This window comes from Rutidosis leptorrhynchoides, chromosome 3 (genome assembly GCF_046630445.1).
Source record: "Rutidosis leptorrhynchoides isolate AG116_Rl617_1_P2 chromosome 3, CSIRO_AGI_Rlap_v1, whole genome shotgun sequence".
Classification (NCBI taxonomy): Eukaryota; Viridiplantae; Streptophyta; class Magnoliopsida; order Asterales; family Asteraceae; genus Rutidosis; species Rutidosis leptorrhynchoides.
This window is the reverse complement of record NC_092335.1, coordinates 98432530-98445263: the sequence shown is the minus strand read 5'-3', so window position 1 is coordinate 98445263 and position 12734 is coordinate 98432530. Positions and strand designations below refer to the sequence as shown.

At 36.3% G+C, this 12734-nt stretch overlaps 3 protein-coding genes across 3 annotated transcripts; 1 reads left to right on the top strand and 2 right to left on the bottom strand.

Moving 5' to 3' along the window:
- Positions 1-548: 548 nt before the first annotated feature.
- Positions 549-1528, top strand: LOC139896553 (glutaredoxin-C3). Its single transcript, XM_071879202.1, has 4 exons — positions 549-765; positions 931-1004; positions 1123-1221; positions 1333-1528. Exons 1-4 carry the CDS (start codon positions 599-601, stop codon positions 1386-1388), a joined length of 396 nt encoding a protein of 131 aa, XP_071735303.1. The 5' UTR covers positions 549-598; the 3' UTR covers positions 1389-1528.
- Positions 1529-1670: 142 nt separating this feature from the next.
- LOC139900231 (probable methyltransferase PMT27) lies at positions 1671-5517 on the bottom strand. Its single transcript, XM_071883021.1, has 8 exons — positions 4510-5517; positions 3822-3971; positions 3464-3734; positions 2872-2982; positions 2610-2784; positions 2248-2520; positions 1979-2173; positions 1671-1887 (listed from the first exon to the last, which is right to left on the bottom strand). The coding sequence occupies exons 1-8, from the start codon at positions 5515-5517 to the stop codon at positions 1671-1673; spliced, it is 2400 nt and encodes a 799-aa protein (XP_071739122.1).
- Positions 5518-6626: 1109 nt separating this feature from the next.
- Positions 6627-12323, bottom strand: LOC139896552 (uncharacterized). Its single transcript, XM_071879201.1, has 13 exons — positions 12160-12323; positions 11880-12038; positions 10788-11039; positions 10563-10682; positions 9694-9774; positions 9452-9544; positions 9198-9293; positions 9046-9099; positions 8735-8938; positions 8373-8498; positions 8184-8249; positions 7802-8101; positions 6627-7410 (listed from the first exon to the last, which is right to left on the bottom strand). Exons 1-13 carry the CDS (start codon positions 12220-12222, stop codon positions 6934-6936), a joined length of 2091 nt encoding a protein of 696 aa, XP_071735302.1. The 5' UTR covers positions 12223-12323; the 3' UTR covers positions 6627-6933.
- Positions 12324-12734: the final 411 nt, after the last annotated feature.

The following is a 12734-nucleotide window of genomic DNA, read 5'->3' as shown; positions in this document are numbered from 1 at the left end:
GCCGGAAAATAGTACCCATAAGCATGGAGATAAACAATACTCTGCTTTCTTTCAATGATGATGAGATATAACACACTAATCATTGATATAATGCAACAATAAGCAAAGGGAATTGAGGGTGAATAAACCCGTTTGGTTGAGACGTGTACACGTCTTTCGGTGAGAATTCCATTTAAAACGCGTTATTAGTGTCTGATTGCTAAAGTTCCCATTTGTTGGATAATGCGATAGTAAAAATAATATGATCTCGAAAAAGACACGACTAAACAAAATGGTGCCCAAATCAGAGCTACGAGTCAAAAGAGACGATCATTCAAATTTCTTATGCAACATACACCACGGCAGCGTAGTACTTGGTGCGTGTTTGCGAGGAAAAACGGTTCTCTCGCTGAAATGTTTCGGTAACACACATCACGCACGGGCTTGCACACACATCATGTCATGTGCATGGTTAGAGACATTTTTGCAATTACTATATTTAGAGGGTATATTTTGACCGATTTCCCTTAACATATTCAAGGCCTTATTTCATTTCCAATTTTGTCATTCATCAGTTTCAGACGCAACTCAAACAGACCTGAAAAAGGGCGATACGACGATGATGCATCCTTATAAACTCAGTGATTTTGTAGTTTCCATTGTCGTGCTGTTGATGATTATGATCAATATGCCAAATAAAGTCGTAGCATCGAAGTCCACGTCAGCTTTTGTTGAAACCGTCATCTATTCCAATAAAATCGCCATTTTCTCCAAATCATACTGCCCGTAAGTATCACTTTTAATTGTATCTATTTTATGGAATTGGTTATATAATGCATATGCTTGAGTATTACGATATGCTGTGTTAATAACTATAATTACGGAAACCTAATATTAGTATTTTCATCACTATTCAGAACCCTAAGTGTGCGTGTTATGTGATGAATTTAGATATTGTCGACGTGCGAAACGGATATTTAATGAACTAAAAGAGCAACCTTATGTTGTGGAGCTTGATCTTCGAGGTATGTATGTTACCTGTTTTTTGTTTGATTTCTAATTTCTGTAACTATTTGTTCGAGTTAGTTTCAATTGGAATGATATAAGGTGCAATGGTTAAGGACTAATAATGTTAGCTTTCAGATGATGGGTACAAGATTCAGAGTGTGCTGTTAGATCGCGTTGGTCGTCGCACTGTTCCTCAAATATTTGTGAATGGGAAGCATATTGGTGGTGCTGATGGTTCGTCTTTCTTTTGCTTTTATTATTCGTGTAATTTGGTTACTTTGAAATTATTTTTAGTAAGATTATGTATCCCTGTTTATATACATATACTTTTGTTTATATATGTAGATCTTGAAGTTGCTGTCCGGAACGGTATGTTGCAAGATCTTTTGGGTACAAGTTGAACGCCAAGGGAGATTGTTAGTATTCATCTTTTGACATAGTGTTTGACTAGTATCTTTTGTCCTGCTGCTTAGCAGCTTAGTTATGTAAACTGTAAATCAACAACTCGCGAAATCATATGATCATTAAGGATTCTGAATTATCTGTTTGTATACATATATTTGCTCATGTTCTTTTACCAAATGAATTTACATATCAAGCTTTTAGGAATTTAAAAAAAAAAAAGAAAAAAAAAAAGAAAAAAAAGAATATTCTGTTTGCATATCCTCTCTGTATGATCAGGATCATGAAGCTGTTACATAAGTGTCTGGTCTCCATGTTGACTTTTGAGCGATTAGTGTTCCTTCTTGGTTCTTAGAAAAGGTTAACTGTACATCCCAATGTAGCGACTTCAACAATTTCTCGACTTCGATTATCGTACTGACATCATCCAGTACGATAAATTTCCCGCCTGGTCTTACGATCCTATCAACCTCTACTATAACAGGGGTGATTTTACACCTACATAAACCACATTAAACCTCACATGATCATTGATCATTTTTGCAAATTACAAGTAGCTTTGTGCATGTGTGTGCAGAGAAAATGTCACCTGTTTTTAAGCATGGAGAATAGATGATCTGCATGTAGGAGATCGTAAGTGCGAGGATACGTGCTAAAAGATTCACACCAATCATGGTAAATTCCAAAAAGACCCCTCTCAAATATTATTGGCAGTGTATCAGGAGAGTTTGTGTTCACTACATTCATCACCCATACCTTCAAGTCCTTCAATGCTGCTGCAAACCTGTATAAAAACGGGTCAGATTTCAAATTGTATCTGATAATTGGGTGGAACAACATGGTTTAACAGTTACTTACCCACCATAAACAGCTCTCATATCCATAACGTTTCTTACATTGGTCCAGTTGAATCCTAAGTCAGTTGTATATGTTTTGCTAACAACATGTTTCCAATGTTCATAATCTGCTTTAAAATCATCTGGGGCTGGTTTTCCATAAATACCCATCTGGGATTTGTTTAACCAGTATGGAATTGTATGAACTCGGGCGGGCCATTTTTCAGGCCATCGTGAGCCTCTCTCTATTTCCCCTATTGGGATGTTGTGCATACATGCTTGTAGAGGTACATACCTGCAATTTAAACCCATATAACCTTTTACTTTTCAAAACACTTGACATAGATTAAGTAAACTGAAAATAAAGTTGGATTAAATGCTTACCATGCTGCATTTGGATCATCATCTGGTTTGCATATTGGTGGTTTTTGTTTCTTTCTTACATTATAGCATTCGTTTGATTCTGGTTTCCGGTAAATTGCCACATCAACATAATCGAGTTTGTCCTTTTTGATTGTGACAAGCTCCCAACACATTGCCACCGTTAGAGCAGACATATCTACGTACAGTTTTTAATCTTTTTAGTTTATTTTAAGAAAATAATAGGAGTAATAGTTAGTCATGTGAAAAGATTCTTTAACGTTACCTGCCCATATTTGAGAATCATCTACATTTTTTCGGTAAACTGGTGTTGCCGACCAAACAAAATAACCTCCTGGCCGAAGTAGACGATTTATTTCCAGAAGAAGCATGCCACCTTATTATAAAAATAGCCCGTTAGTTCATAGGGTATTTTTTTCACTTTACTTGTATCGTAGGTGAAAATTGTGAATCAATTACTTATCGCATTAATGGGTTAGTTTGGGTAATGTTTATGTCTCTAATAGGTTGGGTATAAAATGATGAAAGATATTCAGGGTTCCATTGATTAAAAAGAAAGCAAGAATGTTATTTTTACTCACATAGCTATTATCAAATATGTATAGATGCATAATAATCATATCATACACAGTACATATACTTTCAATTAGCTATGTCAAAAGTGTTTTGGGTCAATGCAACCATGAAGCAGACAAAGAATATTCATCTGAACCCATTACCCAACTTTTGAACCTGAGACCTAAAGCTCTTACCGGTTGGGCCACCCCGGTGGTTACAGTTACCCAACTTACCCATTTGGCCACCATCAATTCAAAAAAGGACTAATGTAATGAACATTTTCAAAAGGCAATGAGGACCTTCTCTATGCCAGGGTACTCTGCAACGAGCACAATGAATGAGATCAAAAACGTTGCTCGGAAACGGAAGACGTCGAGTGCCCATGACAGCCGAAATTGCTGGTATTCCTCTCTCAAGTGCAAACTGGATTTGAGATTCATGTTCATCGTTAGGCGCAAACGACATCGTTAACACGTCTCTGTCAAAAAGGTAACCTCCAAAACTTGCTACACCGCACCCTACGTCTAAAACCACCCGTGTGTGTTTTCCCCATGCGATCTCTGGCACTGCCTGACCAAAGTCCGATGATTTATTTAGCATAAATGGTATATAGCTTTATAATAAAATTTTAAAATTTTATAAATTGATTTTATTTACCTGTTGTAGAACATCAATATAATGTAGAGCACCATGGATAAACTGAGTTCCACCTCCCGGGAAGGCAAGGAATTCACCACTCACCTTCACCCAATTCTGGTGGCCTTTTATCTTTGCCAAGGACTTGTGTGGTACATTACGAAACCATATCTGTCATATACATGTTAGATTATACCAAAAGACCAACTATTTATGCATAAACTTCAAGTGAGAAGTAGTTGCAACATGAAAAGTTCCTTTATATAGCAGTACTATATTCAAACTTGGCAATTTCGACCCATTTACAGATAAATGGGTCGATGCAGGTCATGTTTTATCTCTAATGGGTCAATAAAAGAGTTTGCTTGAAAAGAAACAGGTCAAACAAGCTGAAAGTCACCAAAGTGTAATTCAGTGCATAAAGCATTATCAAACAATTTATCCCAAAAATCGTGTGATGGTTTAAATAAAGTTATTGTTTGTGTAACCATATCTGTCACCAATTATTTATTGAAAATGAAAGTTTTTTTTTTTTTTTTTTTTGGATAAATGGTGTTTCTGGTCAACCCTGAAGTTGTTGTTTTTTTTGGATAAATGGTGTTTCTGGTCAACCCTGACCCAACCCATTTCTACCTGTATCAATCTATCATCCCTTTTGACCCGTTAGACAACCTGCAAGAATAGCCCATTTTGATCCTTTCAACTGTACCTTATCTCTACTTTGAGGCCATGGAATAGGTGTCCTGTAACCCTCGGGTATGGGGACCAGACAGGTGGGACCCTCCTCTGGGCAATGTCGTTCTCGATGCTCAAAATGACCTCTACTTGGCAATTTCCTTATTGCTTTTACATTGTCCAAACAAGGTATGTAGTCGGTCCCACTTCTAACATTACATAATTCCCATTTGTAATCAGCTGCCACGTCAGCCTGTCTCTCTTTTTCATCTTCCGACTGACCTAATTGTGTTTTCCACTCATTTTTAGATTCGTTCGACTCTTTTGGCACCATCATTGTATCACCTGCTGCTGCATTTGAATCGTTAGTCTGTGCGATTATTGTTGGTTCGATCTTGTCTTCTTTACTCAACGGTTTCGTTTCTTTTGTTTGATGAGTTTCTATTGGTTTCTCTTTGTTTCGTATTCGATCCTCACCTATTTTTTGTTGATGATGGTCTTTATCTAATCTGTTCTCTTCATCTTCTTCTGTTATACCATGTTCTTCATTATCATCCAATTCGTCTTGTTTATCATTATTCTTTTCTTGATGTTCACCTTTTCTTCTACGATCTTCATTTGCAGTAGTTTGTTGAACCGTTTCGATACTTTGATTTTGAGTAACGTTACCTTCCTCAGACAATTCAACCTCTCCATATTTTACTTTTTTCTGAACATGCGGTTGTTTATCAACTTGAGGTTTGGTTTCATTTGACCGGTCAATGCGCGGTGCAGAACCGTCGTCAGGCCTGATAGCATCGTCGGGAAGATCACCAGGATTGTCTTCAAAAGCGGGAGTTTCAACATGGATTTTTGGTGATCGGGTTTGAGAAGAAGTAGCGTGAGTGAGTCGGGTCGTGGACTTGTTTGAGGAAACATATGAGTTTGAAGTGAGCATCCAGACACCTAAAATAAAGATACACATGAAAATGACAGTGGTGACGGTGGATGCGTAGGAACTACCTGAAGATCGCTTGGAGGTACGGTGTTTTGCGGTGGCCATGGTGGTTGTTGCATTAGAGAGAAGGTAGGAAGATAGCAAGAGAAGTGTTAGTTAAGTTTGTGGAGAGAAAACAAAGTTAGAGAAAAATGTATTCTCAAGATCCAAAAGACTAGGGTGTGACCATTTTTTGCCACCTTTGTGCCTTCTCCTTTTTTCTCTCCTAGTCCTACACATTATTTCTAGTTTTCTACCATCTCTCAAATAGGCCTACAATTATTATATAATGTAACTCATAAGATATTAATAATAGCTAATTAACAAGCTCCGCGTGTGAGTTATATATGCTTTGAGCAAATTGATTAATAACCCTGTACTTGTGCAATAGCAAATAGTATGTTGATTATATATGTAAAACTCAGAATGGATTTTTCTTTGACATAGTCTTGTGAAACTTAACTGTTTGAAACAATCTCGGATATCTAATGCAGTCCACAAGTGTTGGTGTAAAAATTGTTTGTAGGTATTATTAGTATACTTGTCAAATGTTCAATTTTATAATTTTATAAAATATATAAATAAACCCTTATAATATGCACATTCCTCTTATTACAGTTGCACATATTTTTCTCAATTGAAAAAAAATTGTAAATCTGGTATGGATTTATTCCAATTATTGCGGTCTTCCAGATATAGAAACCTATGTGAGAGAGATATGTTAATCTCCATACATATTACTATGTGGGTCGGTAAGTTTTTACATGAGAACGAACTTTACCTGTGAATGTACACCTTCATATGTTATGAATGTAGCCATTTGATCTTTTTTTTTGTAATATTTACCGTGAAGGTTGCTGCCAGCGGCTTGATCAATGGGAGTTATATTAGCACTTAAGTTCACTGAAGAGGACCTGAAGCTCGAATGGAACTGGATTTAAAGCATATATGCTCATTGAAATATCCACCGAGTATGATCACGTACCCTAGGTATTGAAAAGATAAAAGCTGAACGTGTGAATGCTATCAAGGCTCTTTATAGTCACTACACAGAAGTGGTGTATCTAAATATGGTGATAGTATGAATTTAGTTGATATGTCAAGCATTTGGACAGTTATTTTGCTAACGTAGTCCACCATCAGTAGATGGAAGTCTTTTTTATGTCTCACAAAGCTAAGACAAAATAACTGTAAGCTTAGACAAAAGTAGAATACATGACTAAATCCTCAGGGTATGTATACAAAAAATCCTCTTATACTGTCTACAACCTCATACATATAAATGGCTCTAAAACATTCTCCATAAACAACTTACAATTATATAAAAGAGAGCTCTAGCGTTTGCATAATCATACTAGCTAAAATCAACATAAAAACGGTCTATTGCTGATCGATGAACTCACTTATGTAATTAAATGAGCTTTGTATGTTCATGCCAGTTTCAAAACGACAAAGTTTCAGTCAAGACTAACAGCATGAGTTTTAAATGTGGCCTGATGAAACTCTAGGTTTTCCTTTCATGGTATCTAAGTGTTGCATGACGAATATAACTCCCATCACAATAATCAAGCAACCAACAAGTGTGCTAAAGAAGAGTGCACCCGGCTGCCTTGTTTGCACAAACCCATACACACCATTTGAAGTCACAACAATCAGATCTGTTAACCCATCATTCGAAAAGTCAGCATCGACTAACGCATGAGTTGGTGGTGCAGGAAGGTCAATCGATGCTAGTCGACTTCCTCCAGGTGAAATCACAACGGCCTCTTGATCTCCTGCTGCTAAGATCAAATGCAGATTATCATGCATCCGCAAATTGAACGGTTTCAGAGTGGGGACCACATAACCAGCATCCATCATCCCTGATGGGGATGGAAGGTTTGACCATGTTGCCCCAGTCAACAGCTGCCAATTCCAAATAGCTTCATGTCCGTGCAGACCAGGAGAATAAGCTGTTACCTGCTTACATGTAATCGCACCCTTTAGTTTCTTCTAGCGATTTGTAAATAAATGCACTGTTGTAAAAGTTGGCCGACACGTCGATTTGGGGACAGCCCGTTCCGACTCACCCAAAACGCCTTAAAAGTCAGTCAACGCTAAAATGTCGTTCAAAGTTGGGTTGAGTCTGAGTCGGGTGTGTCGGTCAAAGTCAAAGCTAGGTCAATATTATATGTAATATATAAAATTAGATGTTGTGTCATATATCTATATTTAAAATATTTATGTTTGATATATTGATGATTATATTTTTACAAAAAGTCAACATAGGTCAACGCCCGACTAATCCCCGACTTGCGACTTTTACAACCTTGAATAAATGACTACATAATATTGAAGGAAAAAAGTTAACCTCTCCACGATTAGTTAGAAAAACAATGTCTCCATGGCTTCCCTTACGATGTTTATGGCCATCATTTGTTGGGATGAGAATTGGCGTAGCAACCTCAAGCGAATTCACATCTAGAGCTCGTCCAAAGCTTCTAGAATATTCTCCGTGTGGGAATAAGTTAAAAGGAGAGTGATGACATATGGAAACATTAAAAAGTTGTTCTCGTACTGGTACACCAGATGTTGCAACGGCCCAACAAGGTTTTAAGACTTCCATTGAACCACTAACAACGGTTTGTTCAGCACCGTTTCCACCAACAGCCTGCATGCATACATACATCACAAAATCATATGTTAAAACCATATAAAGATGATATCGGACTGTTAGTCACAAAGGTTCAAACCTGGACATGATCAAGAACTCCATCACCGTTGACATCAGCATGCAGGCCACCTTCTTGAAGGTGAAGCTAGAAGAGCAGAATTACAGGGTAAATATATTGTACATTTCCCTAAGTGTATAACTAAAAGAGATAGCTAGAACGCTTTACATATTACTCATATTTAGACGATTTATTTAATCGCCATGTTACCTTGCATAATGTGCGACCAGATGCCAAATGCAAAACCTCAATCCCTTCTTTTTCATGAGCAACCACAACATTGGGTACCCACCAAAGTTGAGTATAATTTGTAATTGTCGGAACATAAGGTGATGCCTGCATCAGTTATAGTTATGTTTTTTTATCAAACTACAACTTTCACAACCGAATAAGAGCACATAAAAATAAGCCCATATGAAAAAGGTATTATCTGGCCACATATTTTGATTCTGAAGTCTAGGCCAATTTCCTAACAGAAATAGAATTTTATTACAAAATTGGATGATTAATGACACTACTGTTAAAATGCATGCTAAACTCAAAGGTTCACTTAAGCAGATATCATATGTTACCTTTTTAGTTTTGGCTGATTTAGCAAAATTTGCAGCTTTTCCAATCAAATTTGAAATCTTTTTGGAATCGTCTTTTCCTGGAGGATGGTTTTCCTCGGGTTTGTGGAACGGGTAGTTTGAATTCTTTCCAGGGGTTCTCTTAACTGCCTTTCTTTTGTGGTGCCTAAAGTGGGCCAGCTTTAGCATTGTATCCTCTCGCCTATCCTGATCGAGAACGGGACTTGTTAGGCGATTTTAAATTTTTTTTAGAAAAGTGAAAATGATGAGCAAACAAATTCCAAAAACGCAACAAAAAGGGCGTGTAAACCCACCCAGTGATGTGGCATAGTTCCAAGGACTGATTCTCTGAATTCCCTGCATTCAAACTGTTGTTGAAAAACGTTGAGCCACATTTTTAGTAACAAACAAATTAAAGTATCGAGTAAAATTATAATATTATTAAGGTATATTGTAATTTCAGTACCTCTCCTGGTTGACGCCTGTTAAGAGCATGAACATCAAGCTTATAATTATGTTGTGGAATTAGTGGAGATTCATCTGACGGTGCTGCTTCAACATTCTTTTTATCAAAGAATAATAAACGTTAGTAACCAAATGAAGATAGTTATGCATTCTACTTTACAAGGTACCTAAGCTAAGACTAATAAAGAGTACAAGCGGGAAAAAACATTGTATACATAATTACCTAAACTAAAACTAATAAAGGATATAAATTACCTCGTTCTTTCTACTCCAACGGAGTGAACCGGTTTTACCCGCAAAAGCGTAGAATGCAAAGTGGCGTAAATCCACAGCCGCTGATGCTTCAGACTACATGAAAAATCATCATTAAACAATATCAGAAGAATAAAGAATATAAATTTGATTCCAATAGTACCTCAAAGAAAATGTTAGTGTACAGACAAAATGGTATTCACACAAAAGAACCTTGATACAGAAATCAATGGGGATAATCTTACTTCTTTTTCACTTGCGCTTCTTCTGTGTTGATCGGCACTTTCTTCAGCCATCTTAATTTCTTCAAAAGGATCAAGGTGCATCTAAAATATTGCATATATTAATGTAGTGAGAGGGGTTGGCAACAATAAGAAAATGTGCAGATTCAACATTTGACATTGTTTAATAAAAAAAAAAATAATAATAAGTGTGATCATTAGCATTTATGTTAAATTTTCACATAGAAAATAGGGAATAAAGCATATACCATACTACTGGACAAGCTGGCTCATACAATATATACACGATGAAGATGATTACCATGCTTTGCAAAAGTAGGACAATTTGGAAAATATGAACCTCACTAGTGAAATTTGAAAGTGTAATAAACGTTATGAAGCAAAAGGAAAAGGCGCAGTTATTCGAGCTAAGGAAAAAATGTAGTATGTATGTCAGAATCAGCCCATAATTAAGCGAATTGCACAACTGACAATGGGCAAGTTTAAAACTAATAATTTTTCTGAAAGGCAACTCACGTATAATAGACTAATAGTAATAATACTTCTAAGTAGTCATCAAAACAACCAAGAGATATATACAAAAGAAATCAATGTTTGGACCAATATACAGAACAGAAACACTTATTGCGTTTAGTACTCAAAAAAGCTCCTACTTATTTCACAGAACACAATACTATTATAACACAGGCACACAATCTGTCAGAGCTACCTACTTGCTTTCCCTAACGACTCATAATGTTACTCATCACCTTATATCATAAACAATAAAAGTTAAACAATATAAGTAACCCATAAAATGGTATCAATGACAGTAACTGAGCTATGTCATAGTAATGAAGAATTGAGAACCAAGAACGAAACAAAAGGCATACATGTGGCTGCATCTCCATCCGTCCTCCAACAATCACAAGCCCAGCATCTCCATATTTTAATGTATAATTAGTTACAGATATAGATATCTCCCTATGGTGAGCATTGTGTGGAAAATCGTCCTGAACCACCAGATATTGTATCAAACAAGGAGAAATTAAGGAAGATAAAAGTGTATAGTTAACCACATAAACTGAGCTCGCAAGATTTTACCCGTCTATGCTCACCTGAACATTTGTTTCCCATAGCTTTTTAAGGTTGTGATCAAAGCACATTATAGACCAACCTGAAGTCACAACAACCAACACCTGTTTTTGTACTTGACCACGTTTGAAAGTTCGATCAACCACCCCTGTAGCCATGGCTACTGCTCGTCTACCAGAAGCAACACGGATCTTATCAGGCAACAGGGTCACCTCTGCAAGAACACGAGCCTCACTAAACCCTTCATCCACACGCCTAGAGTGAGGCTCCAGAACCTGGAATAGTATGAAAAAGGAAAGTACAAGATACCAGAACATTGTGAGAATACGTATGTCAGATGAGTAATTTAGCACATTATGATAAGGAGCACAACACCCTACACGTGGATTTGACAAAAAATTTAAAAGTTAATGATCACACATTGGAAAAAACCCTTTAAATCCAACAAGTTAACCTTTTTCAGACCCTCAACTAAATTTATAGGCCGGGACATCAAAGTGAAACTGATAGAGTGAACAAGACTCAAATTACCGGTTCGGCCACCATCTTGTCATATTTCTACTACTGTTAGTTATATCCAACCTTGTTATTAATATCTGCTTTTATAAAGTAAATTGTAGGCACTGAAAAAGGAAAAATACTTCAACATTTCCTCAACACTATGAAGCATAAAAGTTGGCAAGTTGCAGAGAAATAAATTGTTAACTCCTAACCTATCTCGTAAAGAGAAGGGAAAAATTGTTTGTGCAATCAACCATGTGTAGTTGAGGATGAAGTTAGCGTTAAACAAACTAGCATATGCAAAATGAACACGGCATTTACATTTGTGTCACTTTTACTTACTTAAGTGTTTAGTACTCGCCGCATCATATTTAAATTCGACACCATATTAATTTGGATATCTGACTGCCTGTTTGTCACAATCTATAATACTCCCCACAATACAGAACAACGAAAAATGTAAGAATGAACATTGGCGCAGGAAATGTCAACTATCAAAAAGAAGTTACTCGTATAAAAAGTTAGGTGCCTCAACCAATATACATGCCTAAATGAGCTAATATAATTGAAACCCTAAACATCACTACAAACTCGATATATATACATAAAATTACCTGAATTTTAGCATCATGAGTAGCCACAAGCACCTCTTTCTTTCCATCACCATTTAAATCGGATACAATCGGTGGCGGAAGTCGTTCTCCTTCGTATTTAATTGGATATTCATCTGATAAATGATACCACGCCTCTTTAAATGAAAAATCGCCTTCATGCTGATACCAAATACACAATAATCGGACTAATTAATCACAAATTCATCTACAAGTACGAATTTGTAAACAATTAAGAGCTAATAACAGCATAAGTCGATCAAAAGTATCAATTGAGATTTACCTGAAGTGAGAAAAAAATGGCGAACGCAGCGAGCATAAGAATCGCTAAATCTCGCTTCCGCATGTTTACGATGATATGATTATTTGTTAATTTTGATTAATTTAATATATTTGATTGATTGATTTGTGACGATGAAGTGCAGAGTGATAAGGACCGTTTTCGAGTGTGTTCGAGCGAGCTGCGATGGGACTTTCTCCAAGTCAATCAGTTTTACTACTATTACCCCTAATGTTACAAATGTCTACAAAATGCCCCTTAGACTTGCATTTAAAGGAATAGATATTTTCATCAAGCTATAGAAAGAAAATTAATTAATTTTTTATTTTTTACTCAACATATATATTGTTCATTTATTGATTTTTAGTTTTACTCACATCTAATCGAGTTATTTTTTACTATTTTCTTGTCAACTATATATATATATACTGTTCATAAAGTTTAAGCTAAAAGGATCCTGTGAAAATATCATGAACAAACGACTAAACTGTTCTTACAAATTATAACATAAAGTTCATGATACTTCGTGCGTAAAACAATATGGTTTAACGAACGTTTGCTTCAACGGTATCAAGCCT